The sequence below is a fragment of the Ctenocephalides felis genome, unplaced genomic scaffold, assembly GCF_003426905.1.
Source record: "Ctenocephalides felis isolate EL2017-DRISC unplaced genomic scaffold, ASM342690v1 CF-g0.4_SCAFFOLD_01886, whole genome shotgun sequence".
Lineage (NCBI taxonomy): Eukaryota > Metazoa > Arthropoda > Insecta > Siphonaptera > Pulicidae > Ctenocephalides > Ctenocephalides felis.
The window spans coordinates 9,066,689-9,085,060 of record NW_020538040.1 but is presented as its reverse complement, the minus strand read 5'-3'; the positions used below and the strand labels follow the sequence as shown (position 1 = coordinate 9,085,060).

Below are 18,372 nucleotides of genomic sequence, written 5' to 3'. Positions count from 1 at the left end.
TTTGATATCTGTTTTCTTTGTTTAATATATATATATATATATATATATATATATATACATATAATCTGTATGTATAAGTAATGATTTCTAAGAATTGAATCTTCATTCATTATTACAGCGATCTTTCAGAAATCAAAACTATTAAAATATCATCAACTGACGTCATCATATTTATATTAATAACAGATTAGTGAAATTATATATATATATATATATATATATATATATATATATATATATACATCTATGTATAACCAAGTATTTGAACCAGATACACAAATTAAAAGCCCTAATCATTTAACAATCAAATTTGTTGAACCATATATTAATCTAATGATTATTATAATTATCATTTATATTTAGAAATGCATTTTCATAAAAATTAAACAATTTAGGCTATGATTTAATAGTTTAAAAATACATGTTTAAAAATAGATGTAAATAAAACTAGAATATTTGAGGCAAAATAGACTTTATCAATAAGATTTTATATTAAGAAATTTTTGTGACGACAAACTTTTTGACTGTTTTCTTACGAAAAATGAAAAATAAATTCAAAGTTCATTATTTGTTCTAAGTCCACAGCCCATTATTCTAAACTTCAATAAATTATTTTAGCTTGTTTGTTTTTTAAACTCTATCATCATACAAAGCATCATTAAAATAGTGTAATTCCGAAGAAACGACCCAACCGATCTTAAACAAAAACCAGTTAGCACAATTTCCAAACAATATATTTCGGATAATTTTTGAATTTTCGTTTTGAGTTTCATCGAATGGCTTTCAAATTTTTAAAATCCATACAGCCGTTTTAGAGAAAACGTCGACGAAAATCAATTTTTGGTTTGTGCATACACATTATATAGAATTTAATTTAATTTGTATATCAATTAGTCTTGGCACTTAAAATCTCGATCAAATCCTATTTTGACCCTATCTTGGGTCCTTCTATCATATAAATCATAAATATAATTCATGATCATAATAATTATTAAACTATGTGTAGTGATAAATTTTATATTAAGCTTGTCAAGTGCTCGAACTGATTTAGAAATTAATAAAAACACAAAAGCGTTTCACTTAGTACTTTTATTATGTAAAAGGTCTGCGGGCTATCCCTTTTTACTATTATTTTCCGTAATAATTCTATTAAACACCCTTAATGTAACAAAAGCGCCAATCCGCATACAATTCAAATTTAACAAAATTCAAAGTCATCGTGACTTTGCTAGAAGTGAAAACGTAGGCTTCGTCCACACTATCGACTAAAATAAAAATAAAAACTAGTAGTGCATGGCATCGTGTCATGCGGCAAATTTCTGGAACTTCCCGTACTAAAAATTAAAATTTTTAAAAGAGGTTAAACTTTTTTTTAATCTTAGAAAAAATTTGATTTTTGAGGAAATTTTTGAAAAAATTGACTTTTTTGAAAAAAAAAACGTTTGAAAAAAATGTTTTTTTTTTTTTATTTTGAAGTATTTTGGATATTTTGATCTTTTTTTCAAAGCAATCACACTGCTTTAGCTGCATAGATATGAAATTTCGAAGCGCGTAAGCGCCGCATCGCTGTCGTTAGGACAAACGATATTACGGAACCCATAGAAATGTAAACATAACATTTTTTATCCGAAAATTAGCCCCTCAATTTTTCATGTTTTTATCAATTCATACGAGTCTATATCAATTTATTTTTATATGTAGGTTCTTGACACCGGGATTCGATCCGAGTGGCTCTGTATCTGCCATCAACAAAATATTAAACTAGTGGTGCATGGCATCATGCCTTAAGCTAAATTTCTGGAACTTCCCGTACCAAAATATAAAATTTTTAAAAAACCTTCAAAATTTTTTGAAATTTGAAAGAAATGAGATTTTTGAGTATTTTGAAACTTTTGAAAAAAAATTGATGGTTTTGACAGATTTAATTTTTTTTATATATCGAGTTTTCTGTATACTTTGAATTTTTCTGAAAATTGTGAACTTTTTTTTTAAAGCAATTGTGCTGCGTGGCTGTTTTAGACAAGATATATCAAAGCGCATAAGCGCGGCATTGCAGTCTAATGAATAAACATTGGTACGGAACCCAAAGAAATGTAAACAAAATTCATACTTATTATTAAAATCTCTATAAAATATCTTATAATTTGATATGCATATATCTAATGATCATTTTTGACCGCCAAATGGCATTTTTTTTTTACTTTTTTCACTTGATCTCCGAAACCGCTAGACCTGCCATCCAGAAATTTACTCAGTTTTTCATCTTGTCTTGTACAAGTTAAATGTTTTTCTGAATTCTTCAAAACAGACCCTTCGTTTTCTAAAACTGAATTACTATTTTTGGCCTGTATCTTCGAAATGACTGGACCTGCTTATGTCAAAAACTAATCAGCACGTTCCCTTAACAATACGAATCGAATGTTTGTTGAATTATTCAAATCGTTGATCCGTGTTCCCGAAATCGTCGACAAAAATTTGTATCTGCACACATACACTCTCTCTCACACACACATACACATACATCCATTTTTCTGAAGTATGCCAAAATGTTCAGAAACCTCTGAAACGTAAAGATATATAAACGTTTTCAATTTCGATTTTTTTGCGATTACTATAACTTACCCTACGGGAAGTTAATAATGATTAAACAAAATTTTCAATTTTCATTTCTCATTTCTTATACCGTGTTTATAATATAAATCGAAAGTTTTCCGTAAAAATCCATCATGTTGAACGCGACCTGACGCGTTCGTGTAGGTACTGGGTGAATTGAAGTCGAGTCGAGTCGAGTCAATTGAAACATCATCGTGAAGTTGTTCGGACGAGAAGAGAATGAAGATAATCGATTCGAGGCGATTAATTGATTCGATTTGCCGATAATTGCGGCTGACGGAGCTAAATATCGATAATATCGACACGGTGAGGGCACTTGTCGAGAGGTAATAGATGGAAATTATATTATATATTTGTAGATATTGATGATTAGTTCGATTGTAGGAGAAAATATTGTAGAGGGGAGCGGGGCTTGAAGGTCCGCGGGTGAAAAGGTCCACCATCAACATCTCAAAAACAAATAGGGTTAGGCATTTTTTACCAACAATATGTGCAAGTAGAGGAGAAAATATGTATAACCAGCCATTACCTTGATTCTTATGACGTTGCTATCGGGAGATAAACGGCAATGTTTGAAAATCCATAGCAAAAGTATTTTCTTTCGTTGTTAGTTTTTTTGATTGTGAGCACTGTTGTTTAGTTTACGAGACCTTCATATAATTTCTGAGAATACTTTATTTAATGGTTTTATAAGATGTATCGTTATTTTTAAGTTTGATGCACCAATTTTTTATATAAGTTTTATAAAAGCTCAGGTGGGGTTAAAGGACCAACTAAACCTTTACTCTAGCAAAGGTGCAATATAATAATAAAAAAGTAAATTAAGTTAAATAAAACCAAATTCACAAGAGATAAATTGAATAGATAGTTATTCCAACTGTGCTAATAAATGTTTCTGACGAAATACCAGATCAAGGTTATATATAGTGTTATCTCTGAAAAAAATGTACCCATGTAATTTATATTTTACATTGGTTGAATAATATAGCTATTATTTTACAAAATTCCATAAAAAAATAATACATTGGAATCTAGCCGTCCCATTTTATTCCACCTAAGGGGTAAAAAGGGCAGTTGACAAAATTATAAAAAACAGCAAAAAACAAATTTTTAGAATGATGAATTAGCTGAGAGTTTTACTGAACATAGTCAGATAGTTGTTTTTTTGATATGTGTTATTTGTTATTATATAATTGGTTTGGTTTTCACAATATAATTGCCTAAAGTCAAATTAGACCTTCGTGCCCCGACTTACGCTATATGTATATCAGTAAGCTATGTTATTAAAATAAATAAGAATTAAAAAATACAAAAAGCTGTGATTGCTGCAATTATACTGGAATATATAATTTTTTCAATGGATACAATTTCAATGACAATATGAAAAAATCAGACGTCTCTTTTAATTGCAAAATGCATTGGTTGAAAAATGTAGCTATTATTTCGTAGAATCTCTTTGAAATTAAAAATGAGACATTGAACCTGTTTGGCCCCTGATCGTCCTAATTTACCCCGCCTATGGGGTAAAAAGACCAGATAACAATTTTTTGAAAAACACGTTTCTACAATGATGAATCAGCTAGGAGTTTACTGAACATAGTCAGATAGTTGTTTGTTTGATGTGTCTTATTTGTTTTGATATAATTGGTTTGGTTTTTACAATATAATTGCTCAAAGTCAAATTAGACCTTTGTGCCCCGCCCTACCCTATTTTTACCCTAGAAAACGGATTTAACAAAAAACAAGGGTTACTCATAATTTAAATTAGTATTAATAACTCAACGTCATCTTACCACTCATAATTTTTCCTATAGGTTATTATTTAATTATTAATCAGGTCAAGATATTCCCCCCGTCATGTTGGCAATCCATGCATATAATTTTTGGTATTTTATCAAATACACCTGGAAATGAAATCTAGAGGCTATTTCTCATTTCGACATTAATTGCGGAAATAACGTGAATTATTTTTATAAAAATTCGCCCTATACGTGATTTTGGGTGAGACCTACACCCTTATGTCTATAAATCAGATATGCCCTGACCACATACATTCTTTTACAAACACCCATTAGAGAGAGGATATATATATATATATATATATATATATACATACATACATACACACATATATATATATATATATATATATATATGTATATACATATAAAATGGTCGTCGTAAAAATCAAGGTGATGGCTGGTCTTACACCATTTTCCCGCTACTTTCAAATATTGTGATTAAAAAGTTCTTATCTTTGTAAGACTTAAATATCAGTGTAAGACTTTTTTACCCGCCCCGCTCTACCTTATTATAGAAATTATTTTCTATTTACATAAATTTTCCCAATTCTGTTCAAAATTTTCAACAAATACCATACCTTGCGCGATCAAAATTCCCGCTCTAATCGCATCAATTAATATTCATAAATATTTAACGAGCTCATTATCGTCCAACTCCGTTATCGTGGTATCGTCGTATATGGCAACCCCATTCGGAATCCGACCGCGTCCGTCCGACTCGGTGTCGTTGAGGGTTGCCTGATTTCAATATTCAAATTAGCCGCGCCCAGCTCTGGCATTATTTATTTTGACATTTTTGATACCCTTTTACTTTCCCTAACTGACTGTATTAATTATAATAAGGGGTGGCCCCGTGTAATGTACGGAGATAAATACGAATATAAATACATAGATACACACACACACATATATATATATATATATATATACTAGGTGACCCGACACACGTTGTCCTCTATCCACGTCTACAATTCAGAAGTTCCAAATTTTTTAACATCCTATCCTATACTTTTTAATATCCTATTTAATGCCCTCCTTTTGTGATTCATTTATGGTCTTAGCATGAGCAGTATAAGAAATTCAGAAAAAAATAATATAGTATCTGCAGTAAAATAAACAATATCACACTTGATTTTACCACACAACATAATTGCTTCAATGATTTAGTCTAAAATTTTCATAATCTCGCACGATATATTAGTTGCTTTTTGGCAATTATAATTTCTAAAGTACATTTTTGTTACTAATAATTTAATAAACATTATTGTTTATGTTCAAATCTTAGGTGAATTAATTTGTAAAATCTAGTTCATATGGCACTGTTCAATCTAAGATCATGAACATGCAAAATATTCCATATCCAATGCCAAACGAATGAATTTTTACACATGAAACAAAATTCTAAATCATTTTTTTAATAAATAAAAATATTTTTTTGCATTGTTAAAAAATTTAGTAAAGTAAACCAAAATGCGACATGCATAAGTCTAAAAAAAATAATGTATATGCAACTTTGGACTTGTTGCGTTATTTATGAAACTGAATTATATAATTTCATCTGCCAAACATATACTGTTGATTGTATCTTACATTATTTTAATTTCTGGCATATCTCAGCTGCTTTTCGGCAATAGTAATGTAGACAATACATTTTTCTTGTATATTACATTCTAATATTATCTAGACTCATAATTTCAGCTAAATTCAAATTTCAAGTAAATTGGCATTTTTAGCAAATGACAGTTCAAAAGTTTTCAATGTCAAACAATGATAAGTGTTTTTTTGTAATTTTTGCCACTTATTTCTACAATATTACTATAGTTTTATCGTTCATTAAAACTCAAAAATTTCCATTGTTAGTTCATAACCACCGTTTTATTACTATTAACACATTGTAAAATAATTTATCAAAATTTGAATAGCCGTTTAGAAGCAGTTTATTGACAATACATGCACAGAAGATTTATATGTGTACATGAATAAAGTTATATATGTATATACTTAAAATGTTTATTTGCAGCAAAATTGACAAAATAAAAAAAAAACAAAAAATAATTTAACTATTTATTTTGTACGTTTCGACACCGTACGCCATTATTTAACAAATTAGCAAGTTCAAACCAGAGAAAAACAAAAGATTTATATAGATACTGAAATTTAAATAATAAAAGATAAACATAAAAAAGTTATATTTTTTACGAGCTTACGAGTTTCCATTTCCAATACCACATCCAAAATAAAAATAAGCTATAATCGACGTTTCGGAGCTAGTGACATTCTATGCTCAGAACAACTAAACATGTTCTTATTGAAAATAATAATATTAATTATTATTACTGAAAAATATCTACTTTATTAAAAAAATAACTAATAAATTGCACTAAATAATATAGCATTCTGTTGCTAAAGTCGTTCCTTAGAGGATACGACTTTAGCAACCTTAACTTAATTGTTATAATTTCTTTTTAATTAAGTGACAAATGAAATCATGTGACAAAGTACATAATTTTATGTACATTCTTATATGTATGTACATATAAGCTAAAACTTCAAAATAATTTTGTAAGTGTCCTTACTAAAATTCGTTGTGCTTTTAATTAATTAAACGAAGAGAAAATGTAGATTAGGCAGTTCGCCATAAAATTCTGTACTGATTTACGACTTCCAGCCGCAAAAGATATATATATATATATATATATATATATATATATATATACAAACATACAAAAAATACAATGTATAAGTTAAAAAAATCTAGACTGAAATTTTCAAGGTATTTGTCACAGGTTATGGTATTTTACTTTAATTTGTTTCCTTAATAAGATTTGTATTTTTTATTTAATTCATACATAAGTCGAAGCAATTTCCATATTTATCAACTGACTATTTATTATAATTAATTGCATTTATAATATAATAAGTAATAATTTTTGTACCCGATTTTGCATTTCTTATTATAATTTGTATATTTAAGAATGTAGGTTCATATTATGCTATGCTAAAACTCGAAAACGGCTGAACCGATTTGGCTAATTTTAGTCTTGAAATATTTGTGATATTTCAGATGGTGTAATAAAATTGAGAATTTGTTTCAGAACCGCGTAAAAACTTTACATTTTAAATTTAAAAATATTTGGTGAATGATGGTAATTAGAAGTGTGAAATAATAAATCTATATACAAATGATATATAAAGTAACACATTGACCTAAACCTTGTTTCAATAATATCATTGTACTGATGGCTTGTAAAATAATTCATTTAATAAATAATAAATTTCATAAAATATAATAAATTTAATAATAAATAAATAAACAAATCTTTATATCAATTTCTTGCAAAATAACTCCACATGCTTGAAGTCTTATATAAAAAATATCATTTGCATCATAGAACTTTCAACTATAAATGAGGTAAAATATTGTTTTTGAGATAAAATTAAATTAAAACCATTTAGTCTCAAAATATTCTAATTATTTTAAAATTTAAGATATATTTATGAGCAAATGGTCAAACATTTACAGGACAAGTATAATCGTCAACACCCAAAATTCTGCAACTTCTCCACGACGAGTATTCTCGTCAATCCCAGTTAACCGATTAAAATTCATATACAATTTACAAATAAACTATTTATAAAACAATTCATCAACGAATTTTCCTCTTTTTCCAAAGCAAATCTATATTGATCTGATGTTTTTCAAGCCAAGAGAGGGTGGCTTTACAAGTAACCATAGGGGTGTTCCATTTCACCTTGTGTTCTAGGCGAAACTAATTTTCTTGCGCCCCCCTTGCGAACGGGGGGCGCACTAGTCTCTCGGCGGGCGGGAGGGTCCGGTCAGAAACAACAGGGAGTATGACGGGGAAGCCGGTTAGAACAAAGATAAGGGTGAAATAATTACGAAGACGCTTTCTAACGAGCCCGCCGGTAGTGGATTGCCAGGTGTTATGGAAGGAATTTATAAAGACAAGGTTATTGATTGAAGTTTTGTGGATGATGGATTTTTTAGATTTATTAATTGAATTGAATCATCAATTACCATTGTGACAATTAGTGGAAATATATTTAACTTTTTTTAAGGCGTCGATTATGTCGTACAATAGACCAATGTTCTGGCAAGACTATGGTATGTAGCAGTATTCATACAAAGTGGTACTATAAACTGCCAACATCCTATGTGGTTGCTCTGCGGTCGGTCGTTTTAGATAGAAAACCTAACCTAAAATTCGCACAAATATCAAATAAACGATGTTTTCACAACTGGATCTCTGAGATATGACTTGATAACATATGAATGAAGTTGCATTTTATGTGTAAAACGCATGATTGCACTGCAAATACATAGCATTTTGACAGTATTTAATAGCGTTTTGTATGAAAACTAAAACGTAACATAGCCTTGCCATAACATTGGTCTATTTTACGATAGAATCGGTTCAAAAAGATGGATATAGTAGATAGATGTCTAAAAATATTATTTTTTTTATATGACAATAAAACAATATCAATAGAACAAATTTATTATCCTGTCGGAGTTTAATCATTAGATTAGTATTTGATTAAGGCATTCCAAGTACTACCTAAAAATAGCTGATGTTCCAAATGAAATAAATGCAGAAATTTGATAAAAAGTAATTAGTGTACCATTTCGATTATTGTACTTTCTTATTTTTTAATATTAGGATAAGCAAATAGTAAGTACTTTTTAATTTCTTACTTGTTACTAATTAACTTCATACTTTTTTTACTATTTTCTTATATTATAATAAATTTTCTATTTTTGCATATTTTAGTCTTAATTTTTTTTAGGTTCAATTAATGAAAGCTAGGACCATAGCCAAGATCTGTGAAAATTATTATTACATTTTTAAAGAAATTCACGGTTTTATTGATCTAATGCCCGATTACTAGACTCTGTCAGTAATATGCCACCTTCTACAGACAAGGTTACCGAGTCAATTTATAAACTGAAATGTTTAGATTGTGACATTTGTTATATTGGAGAAAGCCCCCAATATATTAGCAAAGAACAAATCATTTATAACTCAAAAAATGCTAAACTAGGTGGAAGTGGTACATACCAAAATAGAGATTTAGCAAGTTTTGAAATTTTAACTTTAAACATTTTAAATTTTGACACATTACTCCAAATCAAGTATACCTTCAAAAAGTCGTCAAGAAATTAGTTCAACAATTAATTACGTAGAAACGTCCCGACTTATCTTTACTAAAAATAAATCAACAACAATCCTACCATAGATTTGTAAAAAATGTTTTGAATTTTTAAAATGGGTCCTTATCTTCTGTCTAAAGCGTAAATGCAATTTGTAAAAAATGTGAACGCTTTTTCTTAATTTTTTTACACTTTTCTACTAATTATAAGAAAAGGTCTTTACTGTTCAACGCAAGTCCTTATCGAGTATTATCGAATGATTTTTAAATTATCGAAATCGGTACAGCAGTTTTTGAGAAAACGTCGACGAAAGATTGAATTATGTCTCCACACATACTTTCTCCAAATTTTCGTCTCAAACGATTCAGAATGACTTGAGACGTCGAGAAAACAAAATCATGAAATCGAATTTTCTGGTGAAAAATTAATAAAAAAAGATGAAAAAGAACGTAAAGGAAAGGCCAAATCTTGGCTCACACGCCTACTCACATACATAATTTTTCAATTTCGGTCTCATTCAATTCAGATCCACTTGAAACGTCGAGAAAACATAAAATTATTAAATCTGGAAGTTGGAAAACAATAATAAAACATTATTTACAGTGATCGTCAACAAAAGGTCAAATTTTGGCTTTTCTGGCAAGTCGGATTTTCTGGCAAAAACATAACATTCTCCTCCAGGAAGGTGAAAAACAATAAAAAAAACATTATTTACACAAAGCGTGGACGAAAGGTTCAATTTTGACTCGCACACATACATTTTCTAATTTCGGTCTCAAAAAACTCATAATGACTTGCAATGTCGAGCAAACATAAAATTATAAACTTCTCATTCGCAAGTTAAAAAAAACTAAAATAAAACATTATTTACGCAGAACGTCTACAAAATGTTAAACTTTGTTTCACTCACAACGTCAGTCTCAAACGATTCAGAATGACTTGAGAAGACGAGAATTAGATTTTCTAGCAAAAATATAACTTCTCCTTCAGGAAGTTGAATAAAAAAAAACATTATTTACACAGAATGTCAAGAGAAGGTTAAATTTTGGCTCACTCACAACTTTGGTCTCAAACGATTCAGTATGACTTGAGAAGTCGAGATTCGGATTTTCAAGCAAAAATATAATTTGTCCTTCAGTAAGCTAAAAAAACAATAATGAAACATTATTTAGACAAAACGTCGACGAAAGGTTAAATTTTGGCTCACTCACAACTTCGGTCTCAAACGACTCAGAATGACTTGAGAAGTGGAGAATCGGATTTTCTAGCAAAAATAGTTTTCGAAAGTTGAAAAATTATTTACCTAAAGTGACAGTGACTTTGAGCGCCATTGCTCTCTAGTGGGTTGTTTTGCAAGGTGCCACCCGAATCTCGCCCACCGCACACACACCCTCCCCCATACGAAAGGGAACAGCAGTTTGGGGCAAAGCCGCCGCTGTGGATTTGTAGAAAGGCCGGAGTGGAGGGTGGAAATGTAGGAACGAAGCAGAAAACATTTCTCGCCATTGATTGATCCGTTCGGACAGTTATACGGAGAAACACAAAATGCGAGGAACACTGTATGGACACATACAGGAATAATATATTATTCAGCTGTCATCAAGTAGGGTAGGGCGGGGAACAAAGGTCCAATTTGAATTGTAAAAACAAAACCAATTATTGGGCCGAATCTGTCGCACAACAGACCAATGTTATAGCAAGGCCATGTTTGCATTATGCTACTGAATCATACTGTACACTGTCAAAATGTCATGTATTTGCTGTGCATTCAAACGTTTTACACATAAACTGCAAAATCACTTGTATGTTATGAAGCTGAGTCAGAAAGACCCTGCTATCTAAGATCGTTTTTTTGACATTTTTGTGATTTCCGGGTTAGGATTTCTATCTGACAACCTGAGAAAAACGCCTGACTGCACAGCCACCACATGGCTTTTGTCAATTTTTAGAATGATTTAGTATGGAAAGTTCTTCATAACATAGCTTTGCCATAACTTTGGTGCCGCAGAATCGGTTCATATGGCACAACATATAACACATATCAAACAAACAACTATATGTCTATGTTTAGTAAAACTCCCAGCCAATTCATCATTGTAGAAACGTGTTTTTTTGCTGTGTTTCAAAAATTGGAACGGACAGGGAGCAAACAGGTCCAATGTCCTAATTATAAAGACATTTTACGAAATAATATCTACAATATTCAACCAAAGCAAACTATAAATTATATGGTTACATTTTTTACAAAAATAACATTGTCAATAACTTTGATCTGATATTTTGTCAAAAATATTCATCAGCAGAGTTGGAACAACTATTTATTAACTTCCCGTAGGGTAAGTTATAATAATCGTCGCGATTTCTTTTAAAAAAGTTTAAATTTTCTAAAATATTTCAAAATAAAAAAAAATTTTCAAAAAGTAATTTTTTCCAAAAATTTCAAAACTCTGCAAAATCTTTTTTGCGTTTTAAGAAAATCTTTTTAAGTTTTAAAAAAATAATTTTTTTTGAAAAAAAAAATGGTATGGAAAGTACCAGCAATATATATATATATATATATATATATATATATATATATACCCATATATATTCATGAATAATTTTTCCGATAAAGGTAATCGTCGTATCGTCTGCTTTCATTACAAATGCAAGATACTTCGGATAATTATAACAAAAAAGAAATATAAAGCAATTTTTATAATACACTGCAAAGGGCTTTTATACGTATCTTTTATATATATTTTAGTGCTTTGGTAATATATGTCATGAACGCCCTTTCTTAATTACTTTTCGACTTGGTGATTTAGAGTCCGGCGACTGGTTCGCACTCGGCCAAGAAAAATCACATTAAAAATTATCACATTTTGGATTTGCAGTAATTTCAAAAAATAGTAATGAAACATTATATTGTATATTATATTTTGCAAAATTTCTAGATTTTTTAATGCATTTAAATTTTAATTTTTTAGTATCGTTCAAAACTTTGGTTCTCAAATCTCAATTCAACTTTGGTCGAATTTGTGTATATATCATGGATTTAAATTTAGGTAAAAAAACCGTTGAAAATAGCTAAATATTATTAATTATAATAAAAAAATTTAATACTCGATGAAAATAATATGCTTCACTATTGACTCGATTTATATAATCAAGTGGTCTTTTAGTAGATAGTAAAAGTTTATTAAAAGTTTTGGCTATAAAGATAATTAATTGTATATCAAAAAATTTATATATCTACTTGATTTAACAAACATAAAAAATAAAGAAAGTCCTGAAGAACTTCTTTGTGGTAAAATTTTGAAACTTGAAAAAAAAATCTAATTCTTTGAAAATTTTGAAAAATTTTGAAACCCTTTCAATTCGTTCGATCCATAGTGTGAAAAATTTGGAGAAAATTTGTTTGAACTATATAAGTGAACTTTAAAATCGAAAAATCTCTATAAATTATCTGATAATTTGATGTGTGTATGTCTATTGATCACTTTTAATCGCCAAATTGCATTTTTTTACTATTTTTATTGGATCTCCGAAACAGCTAGACCTGTCTTCCCAAAAATCTGTTCAATTCTTCATATCGTCAATGCAAGTAAAATGTTTTTTGAATCATTCAAATCAAAAGCTCCATTTTCTCAAAAATCAAATAACCATTTTTTGCACTTTTTGCCCCGTATCTTTGGAACGGCTAGACCTGCCTTTGCCAAAATCTAATCAGCACGTATCTTTGTCAATAAGAATCGAATGTTTTTTCAATTATCCAAATCGATTGATCTGTGTTCCCAAAATCGTCGACGAAAATTTGTATCCGCACACACACACACATGCACACCCACACACACACACATACATACATTTTTTCTAAGGTATGCCAAAATGTTCAGAAGGTTTTGAAATGAAAAGATATATCAAAATTTTCATTTTCGATTTTTTTGCATCTACTATAACACTCTACGGAAAATTAAATAAATATATATATATATATATATATATATATAAAATAAAAGAACAAATGATAGTAAATGCCTCAATAAGTAATTGTCTATGGTATACAATTTTTTTACATTAAGTCTATAGACAGTTTCTTGTGAGTCTTTTCAGGGGTAGATTTTCAAGCAAATGAGCCATCGTTTATTACTGCTATCCTCGATGACATCAACTTAACAGTAAATATAAAGAATTACATTTTCCTTGACCAGAAAAATCGTGTAACTTGCTCCAAAGCAAAATGCCCTATATTATATCTCCAATCCACCCTTACCAAAATAACCCTTATCCAATTACCAAAGTGACAAACAATATGACAATCCGTGAATGATTGGATTGGATGCTGCGTCCTCCAATGACAAAACTTGCCGTTGCCATGGTGACGACTCACCCTTTAGATCGTCCCTTGTGTGTGCGACCCTTATTACGAACAAACATCGTGCGCAAACGTGGAGGAGTTTCGGCAAAGATAAATCGAGATAATCGAAATAGTAAATATTTAAAAATATAAACATTATAAGATATATAATGTTGGTTTACGTGCAACTTGAGAAATAGTCTAAATTGGAGATACTATGGGTTAGGGTTTACCAACTTTATTTAGGTCATACACATTCTTTATCATTTATGTCCCGATATACAGATTGAAACATCTAAAAACTGTTTTGTTTTCTTAAAAAATAAAAATAGTCCTTATACTTTTTGGAAAAAAAATGAAACTAGTTGGTATTGGTGTCTTAGTGTTAAAATAGAAAATTATCTGTGGTATCAGGATATTGTAATACACTACATTATGTAATATAAACGTTAAATTTGTAATTATTATTGTAAACATTATATTTCACAAAACACTAATTTAAAAAAAATCACAAATATATAGTGTCTAATATATGTGTTGTCCGTAAACTGGTTGAAGACATAATAGAAAAGACTTTTTTTTAATATTTTTACCAAGATTCTACGCAAGTTTAATCAAGTTCTTGCTCCTAAGTAAATTAAATTACAATCGAGACAATTTATTTGATAGACGTGATTTCATAGTCGTTCGATGTTAAAATAAAAATAATAATAAAGACTAAAAAATTTAAAGCATCTCTTCAATTAGGCAAACTTTACGAGTCTCAGATTTAATATTTGATTTGATTCAGAGCTATAAATAATTCACAAAAAAACTAAAAATTCGTTAAAATATTATATATTGATATAAATATCACATAAGGTATTTTTTAAATGGTAATAAAAGTATAACATGAACGAAAATATATTTTCAAACTAATATCATATATCATTTTTTCTTTCTGATACGGAACCCTGATTCCTCGTCGATTGCATGTCTTCATAAAGAAACTAAATAAATAATGTCTGGCTTTAATTTTAATGTTAATTTTTAATTAATTAATGTTAAATTCAAATGCAAATGCAGATACGAATCCCATGCTCGCGTACAAGTTGCAATAATGTTGCTTGCATTTTTTCTCATTATTGTTGTCAAATGCAATTATTATTTATTTGTTTAAATTTATTTATCTTAATTAATATACGAGGGATTGTCTTTTCTAATTAGAATTATATATATATATATATATATATATATATATATATATATATATATATATATATTATATACATTCGTTTTATGTACTGTTCTTCAATATTTCACACTCACTACATAAAATGTTGACAATAAGTTACATTTTATTAATATGTTATATGTCAATATAATTCTGCAATATTGACAATAATTTATTTATTTATACGTACATTGCATGACGTTTTTTATTAACTTCCCGAAGAAAAAGTTTATGTTTTCATAAAAAAAATCCGATTCGCTAATTTTATTTCGTTTTCTGGACGTTTCAAGCCATTCTGACTTTAACTAATATTCCCCAATTCAACTGTTTTAGTTTTTAATTTTATTTTTAGTTTTCACTGAATGAAGGCTAGGATTATAGCCGAAACGTATGGATGTATAATACATTTTTGAAAGAAATCCATGTTTTTAACTTCCCGTAGGGTAAGTTATAGTAATCGCAAAAAAATCGAAAATGAAAATTTTTATATATCTTTACGTTTCAGAGGTTTCTGAACATTTTGGCATACCTTAGAAAAAATGGATGTATGTGTGTGTGTGTGTGTGTGTGTGTGTGTGTGTGCGTGTGTGTATGTATGTGCGGATACAAATTTTTGTCGACGATTTCGGGAACACGGATCAACCGATTTGAATAATTCAAAAAACATTCGATTCGTATTGATAAGGAGACGTGCTGATTAGTTTTTGGCAAAGGCAGGTCTAGCCGTTCCGGAGATACGGGGCAAAAAGTGCCGAAAACGGTAACTCAGTTTTTAAGAGAACGGAGCGTCCGATTTTTATAATTCAAAAAACATTTTACTTGTATTGACAAGGTAAAAAATTGATCAAATTTTCATAAATGCAGGTCTAGCGGTTTCGGAGATCTAACGAAAAAAGTAAAAAAAAAATGCCATTTGGCGGTCAAAAATGATCATTAGACATATGCACATCAAATTTTCAGATATTTTATAGAGATTTTAACAATAAGTATAAATTTTGTTTATTTTCCTATGGGTTCCGTATCAATGTTTATCCGTTAGACAGCGACGCCGCGCTTACGCGCTTTATATTTTGTCTCTATGCAGTTAAAGCAGTACGATTGCTTCGAAAAACAAGTTCAGATCTTCCAAAATATGTCAAAATAAAGAAAACATTTTTTTTTCAAAAAAAAAATTTTTTTTTAAAAAAAATTAAAAAAAAAATTTTTTTTTTTAAAAAAATTTTTTTTTCAAAAAAAAGTAATTTTTTGTCCAATTTATAGTTTCTCAAAAATCTTATTTTTTCGAAATAAATTTTTTTCGAAGTAAATTTTTTTCAAAAATGTTAATCGTTTTTAAAAAAAATAATTGTTGGTACGGGAAGTTCCAGCAATTTGCCTTAAGGCACGATGCCCTAATTGCCTTAAGACAGAATTCCACTTACAGCTAGTTATTGATGTTATGCCCGATTACTAGACTTTGTTAATATATATATATATATACATATATATACATATATATATATATATATATATATTTATATATACATATATATTTGTATCTTATTCCCGATTCCCCCGTGTGAGAAAATTAATCTGTTATTCGGTCCTCGATATTGCGAAAGCAATTAAAAAATCGCAATTAACAGGCTACATGTTTCGAATAACAGTTTCGCGAGCGCCATGAATAAATATGTGAACAAAAATAAATTGAATAATGAAAAATGAAAAAATAAACTAAAAGGCGACACCTGCTAATATATTATTGCTACCAGCTACAGGCGTCAACTCCTTCGTGCGGTATCAATTAAGGGATAACTGTAAAAGATCGAGAACTTTTAGATCATTTTATAAAGATACTGACTACAGATTTTTTTATATATTTTTAACAGCAATCAACACTTGGTGATTCCTATGAGCTGTTGTGCTAACTTAAGGATGTTTTTTTATAGGTAAAAAGCCAAACGGTTCATCAAGGTCCTACTTCTATGTGATAAATTATTACAATTTTTGTAATACTAACAATTTTTATAATTAAACTACTTCTCATAAGCCTATAATATTTAATGGAGTTCGGTTTGACTATCAACTCTATCACCAAGCAAAGTTTCAACCAAATCCCGGAAGAGAAAACCTGAGGGTTCTCTTGTGAGAAATTAGTTTATTGATACTGAACTCCCGGAAAATTTTATATGAAAACACATTACTATCTATAAGCTGATGTCACACTACTTGACATCAAGTTATCCAAGGTGGGTTTTGGACCTGCAACCTCTTTTTGGAAGTTCATTGCCTTAACTACTAGATCACACGAAAACCATTTTTTCAGAATAAATAAGAATCAAAATACTTTTAAATATTTCAAGTTGTGCCTTCACGTGTCAGGGGTTTCTAAACATTTCGACATACCTTAGAGAAAAGGGATGTATGTGTGGCATGTGTATGTGTGTCTGTATGTATGTATGTTCAGATACAATATTTATCAACAATTTCGAGAGGTCGGATCAACCGACTTGAATTATTCAAAAGACATTTGATTCCTATTGGCAGGCGGACGTACTGACTAGTTTTTAGCAAAGGCAGGCCCAGCAGTTTTGGAGGTATTTCAGTCCTATTCTCTTCAACTTTTTCTTTTTTACCCAATATGTGTAAATAATTGACATAATCAATAAAAATTTATATTTAGCTACTTTCATAATGGTGACGATTGATTGAAAGCTTGACACTGTTCATTATTTCAAACTCTCATATTTTTTATAGTTAAATCACTTGCCGCAGACCCATAACTTAGTATGTTTATTAACAACAACAAAAAACAACTAATAAATGCAAAAATCCTTATTCAGCTACATGTCATGGGTTCTAAATGACTGAAATTTGTTTTTGAATAAACGTCTACGGCAGGTTAAATTTAGTCTCACATACATCCCTTCTACATACTTGTTCCAATTAAAGTGCAAAATAATTCAAAATGTCTTAAAATGTCAAAACAACATAAAATTAGGAATTAAAATTAAACAAAATAGAAATGGATGAAAAAAATGCATTTTCTAAATTTTTCCCACCGCTGCCACGAAATTGAAAAGAACACTTTTTTAAAACTTTAGATTTAATTTTGAATTCATGATTTAAAAAAAAAGTGTTAATATTTATTATATACTTGTTGGCGGTTAAATCATTATTAATTTTCTGCTCCATATATTACCATTTTCACTTCATTTACCGCTACTGTAAAAATAAAGATCGATTTGTGACA

The 18,372-nt window shown here is 29.3% G+C and overlaps 1 protein-coding gene across 1 annotated transcript in view; it reads right to left on the bottom strand.

Annotated features, from left to right (window-relative positions):
* Nucleotides 1-630: 630 nt before the first annotated feature.
* The window catches only part of LOC113378685 (aryl hydrocarbon receptor-like), a gene marked incomplete at its 5' end in the record, with an annotated part of 32,569 nt that continues 14,827 nt past the window's right edge, over nt 631-18,372 (bottom strand). Inside the window, one exon of the mRNA XM_026619241.1 lies at nt 631-696. Within this exon, the coding sequence (XP_026475026.1) occupies nt 631-696 (66 nt within the window). The remainder of the gene's footprint in view (nt 697-18,372) is intronic.